This window comes from Aphelocoma coerulescens, chromosome 7, assembly GCF_041296385.1.
Source record: "Aphelocoma coerulescens isolate FSJ_1873_10779 chromosome 7, UR_Acoe_1.0, whole genome shotgun sequence".
Taxonomy (NCBI): Eukaryota; Metazoa; Chordata; class Aves; order Passeriformes; family Corvidae; genus Aphelocoma; species Aphelocoma coerulescens.
Genome location: NC_091021.1, coordinates 12,622,637 through 12,647,491, shown reverse-complemented (window position 1 = coordinate 12,647,491; position 24,855 = coordinate 12,622,637). Strand labels below are relative to the sequence as shown.

The following is a 24,855-nucleotide window of genomic DNA, read 5'->3' as shown; positions in this document are numbered from 1 at the left end:
TTACGTATTAGTGTCCATAGCAACACCTCACCATTCATTTTATTTATTAAATACAAACCAGCAAAAATAATAATAGTGAATGGTATACATCAACAGCAGCTAATTCAATGTATCAGGAAAGAAAATTCCCAAACCTATCACAGAAAGAAGAAACTGCAACATAACTGAGAAAGGTAACACCACAAAATACCAAGATAAAATAAAAAGACACAAAGAAATATTCAGTATGGGTATACAGAAGTAGTTATGGATTGAGGAACTCTATTTTTTATAGTTCATTTAGGTCTCCTTATAACTTTTTCAGGAACTCACCACACCCTAGTCTGCCCTAGTAGCCAGAGTAAGCTTTCTTCATTATAAAACCAACACAAATGTAAACAGATTTTTGGTATCAACTTGAATCCCTGTTTAAGTACAATTACATTCACAGGAATCTTCACCAAGATTTTATAGTGAATATACTGTCATCATCTTCTATTTGGACAGCAACAATAGGAGTTATTCCATCTTGAAAATTACAGCTTTGAAAAAACCTGCAGTTGGTGTATAATCAGGGGTAACATGACCAGGAGCACACTAATGCGATGCACTCAGTGTTGCATCGGCGCCCCTGGATGCTCTATGAACTCTTTGTTTTTCAAGCACATGGGTTCTGTTAGCCAGAAAGTCAAAAGATCACCTCAGGTGACTTCAAAACAACCCTGACATCTCAGTTCTCCAGAAATAATGGAGATATCTATAGCCAGGACAACATATGTCAGGAGCTAGGTGCCCAGTTATGAAACTTCACATTCAGAATTCCAGAGTTAATCACAAGTTCACAATCCAAACACTTGAGGCACTCACCTGAATTTGCCATTCACTCTTTTAATAAGAAGGACATAAGCCTTTCTTTGTAAGGAAAACTAACTTAAAACACGGATCCCCAATATCCATCCACATGCAAAGATTTTGTCTGATACAATGAAGGGATGAAGAGAAAGAGACAACCTATAGCTTCTACAAAGTATAGCTCCTAACCCTTTTTATATTCCCAACAGAAGATGCTCCAACAGCACAGTTGTGAAAGGAATCAAACCACATAAAGAGTTGTCACTTAGTGCATGTAGCACAGTCTTGAGGTCAGGCTTTGGCTGCAGCACGTGCAAGCCAGATCCACGCCAGCATGGTGCTGCCCTGCAGCCTGTGCTCCCTGCTTTGGGGGCAATGCGGCTGTCTCCGCTCACAGCCTGCTCTGCAGGAGCCACCTGGCAGCTAACCTACATAATTCCAGCTCTTCTGTCTAGAAGTAATTCAAGTGTCCTTAAAAACAACATCACACTGTTAAAAACCAAACGCTCTATTTACCTAAAGCTCCTGTGATTGTGCCAGATTGAAAGGTCATTAGCATTTTACCTCCAGATAGCACCCTCTCTGAAGATACACTGCATGCTACATCATAAGGAAAGGAGCCAGAAATCAATGTAACGTATGGGGTCTTCTAGATCACATTATTTTTCAGATAAAGAAAAAAAAAACTATCAGAAAAGGTTCAATAAGGAAATGTGACTAATGAGTTTTGAAGGGGCAACGTATTTTAAGTGTCTGTCTGGACTTTCAGTCTCCTCTGAGGCACTGTGCTGAGCTACAGCTGCAGCTCAGGTAAGACTGCAAAGCAGCTGGGCTAACAGGCTATTCTGAGGGTAAGTTAAATGCCAAGAACCTAAATATTTCTTTATTAATTGTATCCATTTCAAAATCATGGGGATAAAATGCATTGGACAAAACCGTGATATAGAATCATATTTTTGTCAGCAAACTTACACGCAGGACAGAAACAAGTGAGGCTTACTGAAAATGTCTAATTAAGGAGCAAGAAAAAGACATGAAAGGTTTTCCATGATCTAAACAATATTCTACACAGATGAGCCTAATAACAGCAAACAGCAGACACGGTATTTTTAAGTGATCTTCCCTTTTGCACTTAACAGCTCCAGTCCCAAGTCTGCCTCTTACTCTGCCAGTAGTCTGAGGACAAAGACTATTACTGTACTGGGCATGGGGTGGGACTTTATTAGCAGTAGCTGGCAACACCTAGCAGTGCTTTATAACCAAACTTCACAGAGCTCTTGCTCCTTCTAATCTTAACTCCATTCATTTCAAAATTGTTCAAGACGACCAGAGCAGAGCCATGCTAAAAATCCTGAGGAATGCTCCGTGGGTAACATGGCAGAACAAAGCAGGTTACGAGAAACAGTGATCTCAGCAAGCGCAGCAGCTTCAGGCTGCCCAGGGAGAGACAACTGCAGTATTTTGAAGCTAATGCCCTCTGTCAGGAGCTGGAGCCACGGAGCAGCCTGTGCACAGCCCTCTCTGCCATTCTGGCTCCCTGCAAGGAGCCTTTAGCATGACAAGACAGGGAAAGCAGGAGATCAACACAGCCAACGTGAAAATAAACATTTGAAAAAGCACAGGGACATAAGACAAGTAGAACATCCACAAAATATAAACAGTGCTCCCATTACGCTTGGCAATGACTTCAATGTACACTATCTTGCCTAATTCAGTCAGAACTCTTTGTTGAGGAGAGTTACCTTAACAAAATCCACAAGTCTTTAAAGGAGAAATGCCTTCACAGTGGTGTAGTCTTAACTCCCACTGAAATGTTAAGATTTCCAGCACCCAGTGTTAGAATTTTTGAGGAATAGTTGTTGAAGCCTATTACTACTACTACACCATCAGGAAGCCTGTCAGTCTATAATGACACCCAAAAGTGCACTGATACATCAATCTGCCTTCCAGAGAGCTCCTACTATTTTTCAAATTATTTGTGTTGCTAAGTAGCAGTGTAGGGTTTGTTTAAAATAATGATATTGCATGAATGCATGTATTACACTGCATAGTGCAGCACGTGAATAAAGACATAAAAAATTACAGCACCCTTGTCTATTATCCACTTTGCCTTGAGATGAGGCAAAACAATTCCTTATCTGCTACTTTTTTTATTTACAATCCAGCTTTCCACTAATGCGTACTGAAAGAGTCCCATTCTGAGGAGCCTTATCTACATTTACCTTGTGTCTATAAGGCATTCACAATAAAGCCCCAATGTACACTGTCACAAAAGATATCTGCTAATGAAGACATTAAATTTATTATCCAACAATATAAAAGTACAACAGTACTCAGCATTCCCAGTAAATGGAAAAAGTATCTTTACTATATTTGTATTACCCAAAGATATTTGCAGATCTTTAAACTCTTAGAAGTGTATAAAACACAAGCAAGTAATTTCCAGCTGAGATGCAAATTAGTGCCTCAGGAACTGCACATGATACAAGACTGTGAATCACTTATTTACTTAATCACTTATTGGTTAACTTAAAATGCACATTTTCACTATTACTGATGGTGGCAAACCCAGTGATTATGCTACACAAAAATTGTGTTTCTTAATTTTAGATCTTAAATGTGAATAAAATAGTCACTGTGGAATACAAGAAATAAGCAAGATACTTCAAGGATGACAAAGATGCGGATCAGACAATTGTATCAAACAAATAAGCTAGAAGTTAGGCTCACAGCTACTTGAGGAATTGAAATCTCTAAGGACTCAAGAAAAATATGTTTAGCCCTCTGAAAGAAGGTGCAAATATAGCTCTAGCACGTCACAAACACACCATATTGCAACGTCAAGATACAGAAAAAAGTCCCACCTTGCATCTAAAAAACCCCTTTTTAGATTCCAGCATATTGTAAAAAGAACTTTGCAAAGATGCTTGCTCTCGGACCTCCAGGTCATAACACACTACTAATCCCTGCAGTTATCTTCCCTATCAAGTGTGGTCCAACAGGAGTTTGACAAAGCAATAAGGAATGTAATCGTAAAAGGGGGGGAAAAAAAAACAGGGTTTGGGTTTTGGGTTTTTTTTGTAAAAATAATATTTGAAATGTCTCTGCTTTTTCAAATGAACATGTTTGCTCTTTTAACACGGTTTTCAGTATTTTGTGGGTTTGGTGCATAGCAGAAATTTAAAAACATTTCCAAAACATTTCAATGTCAGTGCAAGTAAAACACTTAAATTTCATCTTCCTGATTATATGTTTCTGTAAGAGAAAAAATTTACACAGTTTTCTGCCTAAGGAGGTTTTGCTTTCACAGCTAACATTTCATATGCAAGACTCCAATTTCACATCAAAGCTTTACTTTTAAATTCAGTAAAGATTCAAATTTAATCTCAGGAGACTATGATGTCTTAGAAGTTAAAACAGTAAGTGCTGCTACCAACAATCTTTAGGAGATTCTGCTTTTGATAAGATTCAATTTTAATGGGAAACTGAACTGAAGTTACTCAACAAGCATTACGGGTTATCTTGAGAGACTTGCAAAGCATTCCACTGATTCTACAGAACTTAAGACTTTCACTTGAATTTCTAAATAACCTTCTATTGCAATTGCTTTAATACTGTGCTTCCTGCAATAACTTTCACTTCTTCTCCCCTACAGTAATCCACAATACCGTCACTTCTCCCTCAGTTGCAACACAAGACATAGCCTTAATTAGCTCACGTTTCCAAACCTTATCACTAAGCATTTGTAGCAATGTGGACCCAGTGTCACAGCCCCCTCCGCAGTTAATTAATTTCCTGTAACCAAATAAACAGCAAAAAAACCCTCACTAAGCACTAAATTTCAGAAAGAAAGGCAACTGAAGTTTCACAAAAATACATTTGTCAACATATGGCTAAAAATCCAAATATTTCCTAATGAAGCCAGTATACTAAAGAATCATTTTTAAAAAGCCCTACTTTTTGTTTTTCCCCTCTGTTAGCTGCACCACATATAATCTCTTTTAAGAGAGACACAGGCTAAGAAATCTCCACGCACATTCACTTGTATCTCCTTCAGCAGTTCAGCAACTTCATTTTCTACAGTGCCCTAAAGTAACTTCCTCAGAGGCACAGTATCATCCTCTTACATCAAATGCTTAGCTGTCTCAAAGTAAGCTTCTTTTTTCAAGAAATATTAAGGCCCTTAATTACTGTCTTAATACCTATTCCCCCACCTTATAACAGTTTAAGTACATTAATGACATAGAATACCTTGTCTCTTCACTGAAGGAAGAGGTGCCTGAGTCCCTGTTATTTCAAGGGTACAAGTCTTATCTTATTCCTTGTGTAGATTAGTCCCACCTTCATCTTTTAAAACCCAAGATCTGCCACCTTCCAAAGGTTTGTAATTTCCCCTTTACATCTAAATCACTTGAAAACAAAAGGAATAACGCACATAAAGGAAAAATCTTATTTACAGAGTGATTTTTTAGATTAGGCAGATCAGAAATTAAAGACCAGTGACAAACTTAGCTGATCAGGTGCTGCAACCCAGTTGAAGTAAATGCATTTCAATTATAAATTAATATCAGATGCTGCTCTCCAGAAAAAGCAGTTCAAGACAACTGAGAGTGAGCAGGGTTGCAACTTTCCAAAATTAGCCTGACATGATCTAATTCAGCTTCAGTGGGAGTTGGATTGGGCCACGTGCTCACAGCTCCATGAGCTCCCTCTCAAAAACAACAGTTACATGAAAACTGTCTTTTACTACCATAACTAACCTGTCCCAGTCACATACATTAATAATTACTTTTTTTTTTATGGTAGTTTTTGTCAAAGTTTCCACACAATTCCATGAGCACTTCAAGACAGACTTTTACATACGTATTTTATATACATAGCAAGAAGGCTGGCAAAGAAAGGCAAGGATGTTACACTGGAAAGATAAGCTTGTCTATCAGCATTTTGGAGTAACTTCCTTCACTGTGTGAGGTTGTCTCTTTATATCCACAACACAGTGCTCTTATTTAACAAAAGTTTCCTAAATCCTCTAAAAATTGCAGCCACAATTTGCTGTTATGAGATGAAAACCCTATATAATTATCAACCACATGTACCAGTAACTGCTCAACTGTTGCTGCCAGGGATTTTTTCCATGTATCATACAAATACATCACCTGTCATACAAAAATGTATTCTTAACACTTGGTTGCTGCTACATTAATTTACTTGCAGTGCCAGGAAGCAGCCTTGAGGAAAAAAATAATTAAAAATTGCTCTTTCATCTTGATGTTATTTTAACATGAATGTTTCATTACAGCAATATATCTGTGACCAACAAGGGAGATCATTTAAGTCTTTAGCAACTTAATTTCTATTTAACTGGCTATTATAAATGATGGAGGACCTAATGAATTTGTCTTCAAAACAGTCTCAGAATTTAAGAAGCATTCTGTAGTCATGAGATGCAGATATTTAGCAAGTCTCAAACTAAGTATTTGACAAAGCCAATGAAGTGAACACATCTCAAAACACTGACCCAGGAAGCCATAGTTGGCCCTTTTTAGATTGGGTTAAGGGGTATATGAGTATACTGGCTGAAGTTAAGATGGAGTATTTTTGGTCAATTTTTTGTGAAAATATAAGATGAAAGAATACTGAATCTATCCATGAGCGATTTATCACAGAAGTAGAAAGTATATCTTTCCTCAAAAGTGCAAGTTAAAGATTGAGGATGAGTGGTTGTTTCTGAACTTCTGCATTTGAGTAGCTCCAAACTCTGCAGGCAAATCTTGAGATCAGCAATAAACACCGTTCTCCAACCACTACTTCTCCTGGCATCAGGAAACAGCTATCATAATCTCTGCATTTTTAATACCTCCAGACTGTGGGTTCTAGACTATAACCCATCCTACAGCATTTGCAAAATTCTAGCTGGAGGGATTAGCAACCAACAGCTACTCAAATCTGCCTGGATTATCTTTAAAATAGAAGAGATGAATATTATGAGTACTCAGATGTATGATTGTTTTAAATTACCAGCTGCACATTAAGAAGCAGTAAGGATTAAATTTAAGGCTTCAAGAACCTGTTTGTCCTCAATCTCATCTTTCATTTTTATAGAAGTTTTTTTACAAGACAGGATGGATTACATGTATTTATACCCTGATCAAATATGAATTAAAAAAAAAAAGAAGCAAGCTGTTCTGTTCTACACAGATATAGTTGCGAGACAAATGTTTTGACGTTCTAAAAACAACAGTGACATTATCTTAAATATTACACTTAATTTTTCTAATTGCTATATGTTATGACAATGATAATTTGATATATCTAACATGTATTAAGATCTTAACTTACTTTTTGTCTTCTTGAATCATTTATAGTCTAGCTATGTCTTTCAACACACCACTGTTAAGTATCACAGAAAAATTGCAACTATAAGATTGTGTAAAGTAATTGTTTTATTCCTCCATTATTTTTCTGGATGGATTTAGCTCAAAGGCCTAACAGTATTCTGCTGTTTCCACAGATCCTTAATATAGCTTCAAGGAAACATCCTTAAAAGAATAACTGCAATTTTCCTTAAAAATTGAGCTTTAAATTGATTAGGGTCATCAGCAAGGTCTTCAGATTCCATTAGTTTTAAACTAGAGTTGAATTTCTACTTGTCATTCCAGGAACTTTTTATTCTGTGTGATTTTACTGGAAATGAGAAGAAAAACTTTTACAAATACTTAGTTAATTGTTGGCTGAATTCATCAAGCTTCACATAATTGTACACTAGTCACCTTCACTTCTAAATTTCCAGGATCATAAGCACATTTCTAGGAGGTCATGTACCTTACTCTGGGCCATTCAAGAACTATTTATCAAAAATTTAGACGAAAAATAGTGCTCTTACAGTTCACAGGCGAAAAAGGCCAAATAACCTTCTGCAGAAGATTTCCCATTTAACTGTGATATGTTCAGTTTAATAATCTAAAAGGTATGATAACACAGATTGCCACAGCCTGTGCAGCTAACCCTGCTAATGCCCTAATGGAAGAGTGCCCAAGAAAGGTATCTAGTAGCTAATACACAGCTTCCCAACAATTCTATAAAAATCAACCTTGCCAAGCAAGAATTCTGTACTTAATGTTGAGGTGCCAAAATATAATCTTACATCACCAAAATGGGTTCTGGAAGAAGCTGAGAGACCATGAACACTCCATCACTTGGAATGGGGTCAGTAACATTGCACGGGTCTGTGTGTTTCAGCCTCCCTGCTTTTTCAGCCCTCCAGCTTCCTTGAGTATCCTTCCTGTACCTCCACGGTGCTACCAGTGTGCTGGATAAACAGCCAGGAGCAGCCCCATCTCTGTCGGATGCAGCAGTGGTAAAGCTTACAAAGAAAACACCCGAGTGCCAAATGAGGCCATCCTTGCTGCTGGAATGGCCCACCTCCATCTCTTAACCCAGACAAAGCAGACAGACAACTGTGCTTGGAAGCAACCTACTTTGCTTATGCCTAAAGCCAAATTTGCCTACTATGAAAATGGAAGGTGACACAATAACACAAAACAGTTTGAGTCAGTAGAAATGCATGCTGCAGCACTCAATTACAGCTGGGTGAATTAAGGACTGTGTTACAGATTTAATTCCACCCCCCCCCCCTCGCTTTGCAAGTCAAGATAGATCTTTCAGTATTAAGAATTTCATTTAAAATTATTCGAAGATTTTATCGCTCAGCAACTGAATTAATTTAGCTTGTAATTTTTATCCTTGGAGAAGAACAAGCACAAGTAATTTTGTAGGAGCCTGGTCTTCCTGTTTTGGGGGGACAGAAAGGAACAAGGAATTATCTTTACACCTGTTTTTCCTCCTGTCTAATTTCCCTGCACAACACTAACTCCAGTCACATTTAGGGAGCCCAACCTTATGACTCTTACCAAAGTCAAGCAGAGTCTGTTCTGCACTGCACAGTGCTGAGACACTGATTCCAAATGGTGATTGTTTATTGGTTCTACAAACAGTACTGTCAACCAAAAGGCAGCATGTTTTACCAACTTTCTCTACCCATTCATATTGTACATCCTTCCCAGGTTAAAGACTGCTGTTTTTTAGCATGCCAAGCCCTCATTTTGATCAAACTTCCTTACAAATACTAGACCCTACAACCATTTTTGAAAGCACCAGTGATTAAAGTATCATTATCTTCAAACTAATTCAAATATTGTCATTCCTAAACACAAACTATTCTTTTTGCATTCTACAGCTGTAAATGCTATCCAGTTAGACATCTTCATTTCACAAAATACTTTCCATTGATGAAGAACTCTTGACACACCGAACAGTTGTGCCTCCATTTACATACCCAACTTTATTCAACTTCCCTTTCACAATTCGTATTTAGAAAAGGCTATCCAAATATTTAGATTAGGCCACTAACTCAGATTCTTTACAGGATCTTAACTTTCGGAACACAGCATAACAGCATGCCTGATAGTTACAATCTTGTTTCTGTCCTAACACATTAAGGGGTCTGATCCCTTGATTTGGATCCATATGTTAGGTTGATTTTATAATAAATAACAGAAACTTAACAGTGCTCAAACCAGTACTCTTTGAACATTATGTCAAAGTTAACCCTTACCAGAAATATGCAAAAGAAATAAGTCAGATTTCAGAGACTGTTGGAGAGAATCTCAGATACAAGACCGGTTCTACCACTCAAAACTACCTGTGATTCATGACTGAACAGACAGGCCAGACTTTCCAAAGGTACCGTGGTGTTAATGAAACCATTGGCCTGTTTTCAACAGAAGTCATGAATTCTTCTGAATACCTCCCCAGGCTTACGAAGTTGGGCATCCAAATATCGAAACACACAAGATTAGAGACCATTTTGGAAAACAGAATCTGCATTCAGCAGTTGTCTATACAAACAGTCCTCTTCTAAGCGTTTAGCTCGTTCTTTGTGGAGCAATGTGGAATATTCCTAACTTCATAAGGGAAAGTTCTGTTCTGTTTGCCATCTCTCTGACATAAAAATAGAAAGGTCACAGGTTTCACATTTAACAGTACCATAAAAGAAGGCTCTTTCCCTAAAATCTTTACACCATGAAATGACAGAGATGACTTACTGTAAGGTGTTGTATCAGTAGGGTCAGGAGGTGGGAAGTTTTCTGTGAAGTTGACATTACACAAGTCCGTACTACAGCAGCAGAAGCGGTATGTTCCATTCTGAATCAAGGAAGGGGTGGTTGTAACTATACACTCTTCAAAGTGACACTCCTGGGGGTCTCCTATATGAGACCAGCAACCTGTAAAAAGAAGCAAGTTACAGATTTTTTTTTTTTTTTAAAGTAAGCATAAAATTAATTCTACTGACTGGATAAACACACCTACAGAAATCAATACATTTCCCAATTAAACATTACAGAGGGGGGTAAAAACAGTTATCATAATTTGCTTGTCTGACTTTACTACCACCTTTTAAACCAAAACCTGAAGAACTTCTTTTAGAACTCCCCATAGCCAAGGAGAAGAAAATGTGGGCACGGATGAAGGCCAACATCAGAGGTGTCCAGCTGTTGCCTTAATATGATAAAACCTGAATTCCTGAGCCTTCTCAGAAGAAGTATGCCATTCCCCATCTCTCTGATACCACAGACCATATCAGTCCACAGTCTAGATGAATTGTGACTGAGTCCCTTCCTTAGGCCATGAGACTGCATCTATAGTTTGATGCTTCTTGCATAATTTTCAAAATTCTGCCCTTCCTCATTGTCAACATCACTGGACTTTTCTACAGGATCACAACTTATTGCCTGGTTAATGCCAGGCCCTTTGTCCCTGCAGCAACTGCTCCTTCCCAAGTATGGTCAACAGCAGTTAAATGTCATTTATCCACAAATACCTGGAAGGGAAAGAGGCAGCAGTGGGGCAGAGGTGAGCAGTCAGACCGCTCCTTTCAGCAGATTGCCAGATCAAACAGGAATCATGGACTACAACTCCACAGGCTGTTTGTAAATACCAGCTGCATTTTCATTCAGCCTTATACTACACTAACTTGCACTGAAGTAAAAAAGAGCAGAGTTCCTGAGAATGGTAATCAAAATACGTCTCCAGAAACAGCAAGGCCCTTCACCTCTCCTACCTTCACTCTCCCCACAGAACAGCAATGAATTACAGGACTGATATGTGAACTATAGCTGCAAGTTCCTTTGTAAACAAACATCCAATCAATATGAATATACACTTTTTACTTAATAAGACACACTGTTAAATTTATCATTACATCAATACATATATGAAATTCAAGCCATCTTCCTCTCGATGTCCTAAGTAACAAGAAATTTGAATACTTTTCCTTTCAATTGTGCGTTGATGTCTTTGGTCTCTTTCAGAAGTCATTAATTTCAAACAAACTTTCTGTTCACATTTAAAATTGTTAAATGGGAAGTTTAAAATTATGCATTTGTACAATGTGCAAGAAGTCTAGTTTTGCAGCTGTGCAGCTTTGTATCAGCTGCCTAGATAAGAAAGAAGTGAAGTAAGTAGCAGAACTACAAAACAAAACTGAACTGCTACATACCTTGTTTTACAAGATGTATGTCTCCTTCTCGTGTTTTTTCCCAAAGCCCATAGCAGGTACTACCTTTCATGCACAAAATTGTGCCATTCTCCTGGGAGATTCGGCTCTCGCTGATTCCATGGTCCTGCTGATATGGGTCTTTAAATGCACACAGCCGCTCCTCACTCTGTGTAGCTTTAGCCAAAGAAAGAAAAATAATTTTTGTCAGTGATACATTCTTTAAACTGTGCTCCCACAGTCAGAAATAAAAATGAGGTCTATCCTGAAGTTTCTTTCACACAGAGGGCAAAAACACCTTGGCAGATGTCAGAAGGTGCATGTGCCAATGTTTGAAGTTCAAAGGTGCAAAATAAAACTTTCATTGCATAGTCTGCCATCATCTGCATCGCTCATCCTCGACCCTCAGTTACACAACTGTTTGCAGTTTTCTTCAATGCATATGCTACTTAATTGTTTCCAGATCCTAAACCAAGATGATCTTTTTCAGATTGCCATCCAACCCAGTGCCTACCAAATCCAGAGGGCTTTTTCCACTTTCTGCTATTGACCTATCTCTTTTTTCTCCATGTTACTCAGCCTTTGCACTGCTACTTACTGCTTTTTGCTCAGCAGCTGATCAGTTTGAGTTCTTTCACACGACTACACTAATGACCAACCACAACAATACTAACAACAGAGTAAAACCCATATTATTATTGACCAGCAGCTCTGGGAAACACTGCCTGTAAACAGGAGCAATGCAGCACATAAAGTCTCCCTGCAAAATGCCCAGCAGGAACACCATAAAATGTACAAAAAGAGTTCAAAAATAAATACTCGCTACTACCTGAAAAAGTTTTTGTGGGTTTTTTTCATTAAGACAAAACCAAAGCCACCCACAAAAAGTATACTGATTTTTACACACTTATTTCATCACCAAACTCCAAAAATGTAGTACCCTAACTCATTAATGTTTTAACTGCCTCTATCATCTTTTCTCTAGGAAGAGTAAGAACAGTCAAACAACAAATTCTTCAGAAAGACATCAAGTTCAAGATAAATAAATCCTACATTTGTAGTGACTCTATATAGAATATTTTCATTCTTCTGTTACTGATTTTATAAAATGCATGGAAAGCTAGATGTGTAACTACAAGGCACTTAGATACTATTCAGAAGTACAAGTCAGCAAATATCCAATCACAGTAAGAATTTGTACTACATATTTCAACAACTAGATTTCATCCAGTTCTTCAATTCCCATCAAAGCACTGGCAGCAAAAACATGCAAGATGAAGTAGATTGGTCTTTTGGGAAAGACAGATTTTGAACTTAAAGTAAAATTAAAGCATATGTAACTGTAAATTATTAAAGGTACTGTATAAAATATCTCCTCACAGATGGTTTATTTATTTGATCATTCTTCAGCACTGGCCCCAAAGAAGCCATGTTTTAGCAATGCAGACCTACTGCAAAAACATTGCTTCACTGTGTCACCAGTGCGGGTGACTGGGTAAGAAGAAGAAAAACCAGGAGACTTGGATACATGTGTCTCACTTTTAAGGGTGTTACTATTCATTAAGGAGTCAAAGTTTCTAATTCTTTTATGCTGAGACAACCATAAATTGCTGCAGTTTTCAGGCCAGCAGTCTGTCAGTGTTTCCCAGTTTATTCTGTGGCAGCAGTAACTAAAATAGCACAACTTAGCTGATTTTTCTACCGGTCTGGTAGGGCGTGTGTGATCAGTTGAGCTTCATGTCGGCTCAGTGGGGGTAAAACTCTCAGCTAAGGAGACAGGAACTTCTTAAGCCAGTGTAATTCAATCACTTACAGCTCCACACTCTCCAGGAACCGGGCTGGCAGTCTGTACTGCTCACCCACCTCTCTGAACTCTGGTCAGTGCACTATTAACACTTTACATCTGGTACTACAGTTTTGCGGTGATAAATACATTTATTAGGAAGCAGTGACTTACTTGATATTCAGAAAGTTAGTTGCCTAAATTTCATATCCATTTTTTTTTTAAATCTCCATGAGCAGAGTTAGTCAAGTTACTGAGTACAAAAAGGTCACACATTAACAGCCAGCACATGCTGCCTCCAGCAGAACTTGCCAGTTGCGCGCTGTAGTTTTATTCTCAGAACAGCTGAGTATGCCAGGCGTGAAGCATCTGTCCTGCAGTCTCTGCTCCATGACATGGGACTGGCCAAGAAACAATGTATGAAAGGACAGGACCCCACTGCCATAAGGGAACCGGATCTGACTAACTTTTTGAAAATTCAAAGAATAAAAAACTATCACAGAATTACAGTTTTCAAGACAGAATGGGACAGAAGTATGCAGCCTTGTGAAATGGGACGTATCTGCTCTGAGGGACAGTACAAAGCTTTTAAAACCTGTTGCATATGATAGCTGAGTGGGGCTAAGGCCATCCAAGAAGTGGTTGTTTACAAAATACTCAAACTGCTGCAAGTTAAGCCCTTTCATAACTTGCCCTTATTGTGAAAAATAAATTTATAAGAACAGAATTTATGGAACAACCACACAAATCTCATTTCCTTATTAAAAAAAAAGTAATTCCAGGAAAGTCCACTTTAATAATACCTCAATAGGTTAAAAAAAAAAAAAAAAATCTTTTAACCTATGAACTAATTACAAGACGAAAAAAGACCAAAACAAACCAAAACCTTTTGAGTTTGCCTTGGACTCAGAAAAAAATAACAGTATGTATCATGTCTGTGCTCCACAGACTGAGACAGTTTGTATTGCTTATTTTAGATCAAGAATAAGAATATGATAAGATACTCGAAACAAGGGAAGTTGTTAACTGTCATGCTACATGCTGTCCAACCATGCACGTACTACAGAAAACAAAAGTAACTACCAAAGGCTTTTCTGATTTAAAAAGATTGTACTGCCCTATAAGAATACCTGCAGAGGGGACGACGGAGCAAGCACAAGAAAATACAGCACACAGAGCTAGCAACCTGAGTGTCTATCAATTTTCTTGCAAAGTAATAAAAATACAAGTTAACTTGACACAATTTAATGTCAGATGATCTCAGTGGGAAACTTTTCCAACAAAAAACAGTTTACTCATCCAACAACTAGAGTTTTCATGCTGATCACTGCACATTCCTGCTTCGATTATAACTTGGAGAAGCACGGCCCCTGTGGGAGCAGTACCCACTGCAATACTCTGCTGACCCCTGCCCCTTCCCTGATGGCACAGAACATCTGCAGAACAGGGGACATGGAACAAAAGCTACTTTATTTTTCTCTATGGCCTCTTTATGTTCATTGTTGAAGTTGTAACGCCGAAGAAAATTGGGTAGGGCATTCAGATGTACAGAAACCATCTTGAAGAACAAAAGAATAGATGAGCTGCTTCAGTTACTGTACATGACTTCAGTCCATTCCTGCTCTGGGATGTCCTTCTTCCAGACAGTGGAAACTAGTCAGGTTTAAAAGCTTTTAATACTGGAGTACTTCTAGGTCAGGTCTTGAAAGAAGCCTCTACCTAGGTGAATATGCTATATGTCTTAAAACTTGCCCAAAAGAAGTACTACAAAATACTACTACAAAAACCACACAGAAGTGCTGGAGTGCCTCTTTAAAAGTTGACCTATTTAAAGAGAAATCTTACTCTTCAAAGTAAAATGCCGTTGCTCATTTGGATTTACACATGTTCCACATGGATGACGTTGTTTGTCAGTTTTCAGTCATCATGGGAGCCAACAGATATGCAGGGCTCATTCAGCATTCAGAGCTGAAACAAATCTCCCTATCCTTTGGGAGCTGTGCACCTGCAACGTTTGAGGGCACCTACTAACACTCTCTGTAGCAGCTTAGCTGGAAGCAATTCCAAAGCTCCTTCTCCATGCTTGGAGATATTCAAAAACCATCTGGATATGGTCCCAGGCAGCTGGCTCTAGGTGACCTTGCCTCAGCAAGGAGTTGGACAAGATGGCCTTCAGAGGTCCCTCTCAACCTCAACGATTCTGCAATTCTTCCATGTCTTCAAATACTCAATGTGCAGCAACAGGACACAAAAATTATTTCTCAGCTGTGGTACCTGCTCTTTTTTGTCTCCAAGGCAGGTGAGATGATAGGGTAAGACTAGAACTACTGGATTCTCTTGTTTGTCTTCAGCTCAAATAGATCCAAACCCATGGAAATACCTTAATGTTAAGATCTTCATTAAACAACAAGAGCAATTAAAATAAATAACTTATCCTATGAAGATTGAGGCTCCTGAACTGCTCTATTTGATATATCCAGTTCATTTGCTACCTGCTAGAAACATGAAGGGCAAAGTCCCTGCAGACATGTGTGCTCACCAGATACTACAGATCCATAAGCAGTTCACTGTACAATGCCTTAGAGATTTCACAGACCCAGGATGCACCAGCAGTGTATCCTCAAATCAGCAAAACGCAGAAGCCATTTACAGATCAAGCTATGAAGTGTATCTGCCCAGACATGAAATGTCCCAGCATACAAACACAACCAAGACCTAGCACCAAAGTAAGTGGCAGCACAGGTTTCACAGGACATCTGCTGCATGGCTGAAGTCATCCTTTAAAACCCTGAATTTACCTTTATAAGGCAAATTTCATAATAAACTCTGTTTGTTCATCACATAGAACTCATTAGACATTCAGATCTTTTCTAATTAACCCTTTAAATGAAAGAGCATGAGAGATTTTGAAACAAATAAATGGCAACTGAATGCCTACATGTCATACACCACTGAAAAACTTGCTGCTGCAGACAACTTTAGAAGCAACAGATAGGCTGACACTGAGGAGGTCAAAAAGTAAAACTTAAAAACAAATTATGAAGGATTTATAATGAAATGTCAATTTTCCATTCCTCTTGTATTTGTGTACCAGACAAACTATATCAGAATAATTCAATAGAACTAATAAAATGAACTCAAGCTTCTGTTCTCTCATCCTGCAGAGATTTCTAACAAAGACAAGAGGGGAAGGCACCATTCCCAGAAGTTCTAGCAAGGGAAAAACCAACAAGAGCACAGCAAGCTCTTCAATTCCCCATCATAAACCAGAAAAGAAACCAAACCTCAAAATGAGTTCTGTTGCTCTCCAGCCCCATTTTACACCTCTATTTATACAAAATGCACTTCTATATAGTTTCAGAAATGAACATGAGTGGCATTAGAATTGAATATGGGTGCTCCAAGCAGTCATCTAAGAAACAGTAGATGTTCTCAGCTTTCCTGCTCGGCTGCCACTACCGGTGAGTCTGACCACCACACACACTTGTAACAGACTTCACTTGAATGAGATCGTGAAAACTTATTGTCCTATTCCAAGAGGAGAATGGATAAACAGACTACATTAAATTACTTTCCTGAAATCACAAAGGAACTGGGAATTGTCCGTAGTTTCCCAAGTCCATCCTGCGGCTCAGGCTTACTGTCACAGTGCTCTGGGGGCATTGAGTTCATCCCCATGCCACTATACAGCCTCAAGAAAGAGGATCAGGGCTTCAGGAATTTCCTTTTGGCATATGGCTCAGGTTTTTACGTGATTTACCAGCTTAGAATTACTCAGTTCTACTGTCAACAAAAAAAATCTGAACGTTATCATGGGAAAAATGCTATATAGATATTTTCAGTATTTTCTCCCTGTAATCACGCTGCTATTTCCAGCTGCTCAGAAACAGAGAACTGATTCACACTGATGAGTGCTCTTCAGATAATTCTGTCTGTTCACTACAAAAACACCCTGAGATGTTTACCATTTGAATATTTGCCTTTTCTCCCTCACTAAAGGTATTTCTGAACAGCAAAGATCAGAAGAAAATTTTAAGTGCATCAAGTGCATCTACTGTGTCAGAAATGCTGTTTGTGGCTAATACCAAATTTATCCATACTAGGGTGAGTTTAAACAAATGAATATGTCGCTGTTGTTTTTAATATAGTAATTCTTTCACGATCACTGTGTGTTCTAGGAAAACAACTACTGAAAACAATAAAAGAGAAATACCAAAAGTTACAAGAATCCAACTGCAAATCCTTAGAACATGAGTCATGTTTTCACTAACAGCATCGGAAGTCAGCTCCATTAGTCCCTAACTGATGCTTCCTGACCTTGCATCTATTCAATGCAGTACATAGAATTCACATCAAGTGAAAAGTGAGGGGGAAAAGAAGAAAAAAAAAAAAGACTCAAATGTTAATCGAATGCTACTCCATGGTCTAATCATTGGGATTAAAGACAAATAAACCACTTGCCACTTTATGATTAATGCCAGGCAAAACATTTTGTGACTCAACAGTCACAAATACAAGAATCTGAGATAAGTCTGAAGACAAAGCTGCATGCAATTGAGAAGAACAGACCTGCTGGCATCACAGACCACACACAGGGGTACCATGCTGGTAATTACACCAACTGCCTTTAAGTCCATAGAGGTGACAACTTGAAAAAAAAGGCAAAAAACGAAGAAGGTTTCCAAGCATTAGTTTGCCTGTAATGGGATTTCTTTAAATACAGGCCACCACACATTCAACTGGGAATCTCAGTATGCTGCAACAGATTTATTTTCAAAGATTGGCATTTTTTCTGTAACTTGTCCTTTCAATTAGTGAGATTTTCATCAGAACAGCCATAGACACAAAACCTGTTTTATTTTGGCCCTGTCAGCTTTCTGTGGAGTTCTTTTATTTGCACAATAGGGGGAAACATCATTGCCCTTGAGGCAGGGTTATGAGATAGTTTACATTATGAAGACACATGCTATTGTAAGAAAGGTGTACATCAGGAGGCTCCTTTGAGTGTATATTTTCAAACACTGATAGCTGAATTCTGGTGTGCTGTACAGAAAAACAGAATCTTGAAAAAATCATCATTTAGCAAAAATTCTAATGTTGCTCCTCTTATATTTTTCTCCTCAGAGGTTTTAATTACAAATATTTCTAAATGTGTATCCATTTATATTAAAATATAAGCAGATGTCTTTTGAAGGAAGTCATGCTTCTCCAGACAGACCACCCTCAGTACCAACTTAGAGTAGGAGGAAAAAAAGCTAAACTACTGATAATCTTCCATGTATTTACACTTCTGTTTTGCAGCATTTTTGACCAACTGCACAGCAGGGATCTGCACTGAGTGGTCACAAAAACAAATAAATTGTCTGCCTAAGGATTAGGCACGAGGGCATGAAAGTCTAAACCAACCCGAAATGGCCTGGAGACTTTCTGAGCAAGAGGTCATGAGCAGCCCAGTGTAACACAAAGCCAGGGAATGTTTAGTCGGGCAGGCTGTACAGCCTATTGCTTTACAGCAAACTTCCATATCAGTAGTCCTCCAGACAGGCTCCAAAACACAAGCACTGGACTAATATTTTAAAGACATGAAGATGAAATAATGGAAATTTGCACAAGAGAATACGGCAGAACTTCTAGGAAGGAGGCAGGAAGGTAAAGAAAAATGCTTCAGAAATTTACATCTGTGGTACAGTTAGATATTTCCTCCTAAGAAAAAGAGGGGAAATAAAGACCATCACAATCATTAACTATTTTACAGGACATAATATGTACCTCAAGATATACTGTAAATATATTTTGACAATAAACCCTTTACAGTTTATACTCAGTGTTAAAATCTGGAATGATCTGTTCACAATACTGCACGTCCTTAGCCTTCATTGATGAAAATTATTTTGGTTTTGTCAGCTTCTGATGACTAAGATCACAGTTTCAAATTCTGGCAATTACATAGAGCCAAGAAGTGCCAAAAGTGAGAAGTAGTGCCAGAACTAAAATGAATGCTAGTACTGATACCCATTTTGAAGTGACTGACTGCACAGGCAGATGACAAAATAACTTCTGTTCATTACAAGGTCCTTTGCCCTCCAAACAGACTAGAAAATTCAAGTGTCTTTCTTCTGTACATGGATATACATGATCTTTCCTTCTCCTCAATCTAGCCTTCAAGCAAGCAAATAAATTTGAAATCTGTTTTCTTTCCTTGCTCACTTTCTAACACAGTATTGTGGGCTGATCAAGGCTACCAGCACTGATGGAGACATCAGCCTTTTCCTGTTTTCTTCAACAGTGCTTGGGTATCTTGGTGTTTCAGCGTCATTCTGAAGAATCAGCAGTCTGCTAGCACTAAATAAGTGCAACAGAGCCAGATTACATGGCAGCTGTATCGAGCCATGCTGTGCACCAGGTTCACACTTTGCTTCCCACTCAGGCACTGTTGTCTCAGACTGCTTTGGTACATAGTCTATGGCTTCCACTGGGCCCCACCTAGGACCAGCTGACCCTCCTGGCACAGCCTCACTGCCCCCGGCTACCAGCACAGGGCCCTCTTGCAGCCTTACATTAGTATTATACACCTCTGCCCGGATGCATTCACCATACCAGGAATTTCACTAGCTGGAATTAATGTAAATAGAGATGTATGGAGAGGCCACAAAGTAAATCATCAACTCAAATTCTGTACTGAAGGCCTTGTTCTCCTTTTACCCAAATTTACTCTCAAAGGAAGTGTTGCCTTAGAAGAACCCAGCTTACGCAAGAGAAGCCATGCAGCAAAGAACCAGGATGGCAGAGATTTATTGCTAGCAGCTGACAAATTATGTAGTTCCCAAATGCTGCCAGATTTTATGAAAAAATACCTGAGCTTACTGCCAATAAACCATGTCATTGCCTTATTTTTACAACTTTCTAAATGTTTCTGAGGACCACCAGACCACCTTGCAGTGCAAACCTCACCCGAACCAGACATTACCACAGATGCAAAATTTTATCCATCTAGTATGAGCACAAGACACAGTGGCAAGAAAGCTAGCAACACCTGTGTTTTGGGGCAAAATTCAAGAATGTCAAGTGAATTTGAACAGTTAATACTGCTTTACATCAAGAGGCTGAGCATTTTTCAGCAGATAGGGGAAGAGATTCGAACTGAATCTGTAATAAGGATATTGACTCAGCCAGGGTCAGAGAAGGACAAACTGCAGAATTAAACCCAAGTGTCCTGAAGTCTCAACTACGGCCATAACAAGTTGACCTTTGATTACCTTTACTGGGGCCATTAATCAGAGCTTCTCCCACCTTACAATATCTCCTCCACAATGTATAAAACTAAACAAGAAAAATAACTACCTCTCACAGTGATTCAGCATTTTCCTTAACATTGTTGTATAGCTGTGTTCAGCAGGTACACAGTTAGGACATTTCTTTTTATTGTATAAATCTGTCTAGTTCAGCAGGTTTCTTACTCCCATCTACTTCCCCCTCTGCTAACCTCCCACTGATTTTTAACATGACAGAATTAAAACAAAAGGCACTTAACAAAAAGGTAGTGGAAAAAGGTTATCAATCTGACCAATATGAAATTCCTAAATATATCACCTGCTAGCTGCAAAAAAACCCCTCTGGTATGTTAAAAAAAACCTGTAACAGTATCTTAGTTCAGTGATTACACAGGACTGATGACATTTTATCACACAACTTGGCACTTAAGAAACAGTTAAAGGCTTTACAGCAAGAGACTGCAGCAGGTTTCTTGGTGCTGTAAAAATAGTAAAATGTCATGGCATTTTAGCATTCACTTCGTTAAGTTTTAAAACACTCATCTTTGTCATCAGACTTCTTAGGGCCATTTTCAAAAACTTTTCATTTCATATTAAAGCAAAATCCAGCCAGTGTGTTCTATATGGAAACTCAAGGGTCCAAGCACGTTCAAAAAGTCTTCTGAAAAAGCTGTTAAGCTCAAATACTTGAAAGTAGATGCAAATTAGCATAAAACATGATTAAGCCATTAAATACCATAAAAGTGTCAAATCATAGAATATGTCTGACATTCACTTAAGGGAAAATCTAATCTAAACACATTAGTGGAGGACAAAGCATAAAAAAACCTACCCTCAACTCCAAATGCTTGTCTTATTTTAAAATAATCTTAGAGCTTCCAAATAAAGTTGAAGATGATGATTTTCTGTAAGGATTCACATGGCAAAAAGCATCCCAGTGGCTTCAAATCACATTGACTGGTTTGCACCGTCTTCTTGTCTCAAGATGAAACAATTGCTTATTTTATGCCATGAGCAAACAGGAAATCCAGTCTTTACACACAGTTGAATCAGCTCAGAGAGAATCTACTCATGGACTCACAATGTAGAGCAAAAGAAAAATTTTCAACAAGAAGTATTTTGCAAGCCATCTTTAATGTATACCTTCCACTTTATTTAAGAATTAGTCCAACGCACAGTAAAGGCCATTTAAACCCAGATTTCTGGAAAAGCACAGGGAAGGAAGTAGCTGGCCTTCACTGACTCGGCAGGATTTCAGACATCCAACTTCTCAAGGTCTCCCAGAAAAATCCCAGTCTACATTTAGTCTGAAAGAGTGACTAAATTACAGGATTTAAACAAGTCTAGCCTTTTTCCAATTATTTTTTTATATATTTTTCACTTCCTAAATGACTGTGTCTCCATTCAAAGAAAAAATAAGTAAGTTCATGTTACTGTTTAGCAATTATGTCAGAATAGGAATCACCACAGCCTTAGTCACACATAATCTTTTCCAGTGGCCAGTGCCTATTCATGGAACTGAAAAAGCCTGAATTCTTTATCTTTGCCCTAGACTGGAGTTCAGGGATTTTTTTTCTGAGTATGAGCGTCTGGCTTTTGTTTATCTGGGCTGTCAAAGTAAAGTATCTGCATGGAATAACACAGGAAACTCTACAGCAAAAGCAACAGTAAAGCAAACTAATGATGTGGTATTTATCCCCCAAACTCAGATGTAACAGACTTCCCACAGCAAAATTGCTTATTTCAGAGTCTGTTTTACATTCCCTGTAAAAAAGATCTGCTACTTGGTAATCCCCTAACACATCTCACTCACTTTTCTACCTAGCAGGGATGCCATTTTTACTGTAGATATTACTGAAACACTTTCTGAAGGACTTTTCAGTAGCTTACATCTGGAGAAAGATAGTACTCTTACAGCATATTACAAAAATTTTTCCTACAAACATTTTTAGAAAGCTTACACTACTGGCAATATGCTGAAACATTTGAGAACTGGCAAACACTCTTTGACCTGAAGCCATGAAGAAATTTAGTTCCAGAATCATAATCATATTTTGCCCTCAAACAGAAGCATAATCTATTTGGCTTTGAAATCTTAAACCCTGAAGAAAATGACAAGAGCAGCAAAAGGCAGAAACTAGCTTCTCCCCTGACATGCTTTATGAGGGTATGAAGCTTCTCACCTTTCCAGAACTCCTCACAGAATATATGTTTAAGTTCAAAAACATCACGAGTCTTTTTATTCAAGACATTTATTAGTATGCCACAGAATACCCCACAAACCATTGTTATCTTGAGCCAAGAGCATGGTCAACATGACAGCTCCCCAGGCACCTTAATGTGGCCAGTGCAAGGTGAAACCCAACTCACGCAGAGGACAGACATCAAGGTCCAGTAAGAGATTGTGGGCTGCTACAGGAACTTGGGACCTACTTCAAACACTCCTACTTTGTGTTCCTTAACTGAGAGCAGGAATGGAAAGAATTGTCAGCTAAAGGTATTTATGGTGTTTGTTGAACTGGTCAAAACCAGAAAATATTGACTTTTGCTTCTGTTAAGACTTCAAGGTTATCAGCCCAGTGAACAGAGGTCACTGTTCATGTATTTCTTGATGTTACAGTGCTTAAACTTAGAAATTTATGGGCACAGCGCTGAACTATTTATAATCAACTCATACATTTTCTTTATGCATTTATTCTTTTCCATTTAAATCTTTGCTGTACCAAAACCAACTTCACTGGCTAGGAAGGTGATACAGGCAAACTTTTGCAGACTTTGTATAGTCAGAAGAAAATCAGTGTCTAGTCAAGACAAGCTCTTCATTAACTTCTGATCTCTACACTTAGGCAGTTAAAAAGGGCATGGTTGGTACATGCAGACAAGCCCAGATTACTGAACACACTTGTTTCAAGGACTGGCTTTCACGTACTGAAGTACAGTACGTCACACCAAGGAAACAAACTTCTGGGGACAAGGAAACAAAAACCAAAACATTTTAAACAGAAGAAGAAGATTGTTTTTAGTTATCTTTGTTGACGCTAATGACAGGAAACATGGAAAAGGGCACTCCCAAAATAGACACTCAAGGAAAAGACTGTGATCAACTTGCTTAACATTTTGCATTGCACACCTGAGAATGATGGCTGGAGCTATGTTCAAAACACCATCTAAACTCCTCACCCTATATATATATACCTCAGGTAGCACAGGCTAAAAGATCAGCAGTACAGGACACAGCAGTAGTGTGAGCAGAACACATGAGGTTCTTCAGTTCACAAGCCAGTCTAACCCACCAACCAGCTGCTGCAGGGGTGAGCACAGAGCCAGACTGTGCAGGGCCTTCCCCACACACACTGCAGCTCTCTACCACAGACAGACAAGATCAGCATTTCAGTCCAGGAGAGTTTGAACCTTTTCTGATTCAGACCTACTTAAAGGGCAGGAAATAAGCACAAACAGCATCTTGGCATATGGGACTAGTAAGGAAGGAACAACACCAAATCTCATAATGACAACCAAAAAAACCACAAAAGCGTAGAGCCTTTACAATGGCAGAATTTACCAGTAAAGAGGTGGTTTCCTCTGTTTTCACTTTTTTTGATAGACTTTAGTCTTTCAACACCACAAGGAGTTACATATATTTATTACAGGGACATTGAACTAATATTACTTAGTTGATTTGGTGTCTTTTGAAATAAAACTATGATCAAACACTTTGTTAGCCACTACTGAGAACATTTTCAGTTATGACTGCAGACAGAGTTTAGTGGTGAACAAGGAGATACTGGGTTAATGGTTAGACTTACTCAGAGGCCTTTTCCAACCTTAACAATCCTGTGATTCTATGAACTGATAAATTTTTCTCTTTAATTTGAACTAGAAACATTAGAAAGCAATATAACTTGCAGCAAACATTTAAATAGCAGCTTTAAATAAATTCAGATCAGGTTTGTTAACTCATGTACTTATTTCCTAGCAAACTGGCTCTAATTTATGAAAATTCAAGTGTAACACTGAAAAATACTCATGTTTGCACACGCATTAGGTTATGTTTTCTTATAAAAAATACACGGTTGTACAGAATACTGCATATTTTACGTAATCCACATGTACTTACAAAAGTAGGTTTTCTATTCTTTTTAACAGATTTGTATAAAGGAAAATTTACTTGCAATCTCTCTGTAAATAAGTGATCCGGATCTGAGCCCAAATTACTTGACAGGGTGATAAGCCAGATAAGGACAATTACTAGTGATTAAAATACAAATCCGTCCAGTGTTAAATGAATTTAAGTTCAGTATTTTGCTAAGCAGTTTTAGGACAGACATGCCTTTTTCCCCTTTAAATACAAACATAGTTATCAGAAAAGGGAAAAACCCAGAACATACACAACTCATAACCTGAATGTGTGTTTT

At 38.3% G+C, this 24,855-nt stretch overlaps 1 protein-coding gene across 1 annotated transcript in view; it reads right to left on the bottom strand.

Moving 5' to 3' along the window:
- The window catches only part of BMPR2 (bone morphogenetic protein receptor type 2), a 108,210-nt gene that overhangs the window by 43,176 nt on the left and 40,179 nt on the right, over positions 1 to 24,855 (bottom strand). Inside the window, exons 2-3 of the mRNA XM_069022175.1 lie at positions 11,390 to 11,563; positions 9,936 to 10,115 (exon numbers count right to left, since the gene is read on the bottom strand). Of these exons, the coding sequence (XP_068878276.1) occupies positions 9,936 to 10,115; positions 11,390 to 11,563 (354 nt within the window). The remainder of the gene's footprint in view (positions 1 to 9,935; positions 10,116 to 11,389; positions 11,564 to 24,855) is intronic.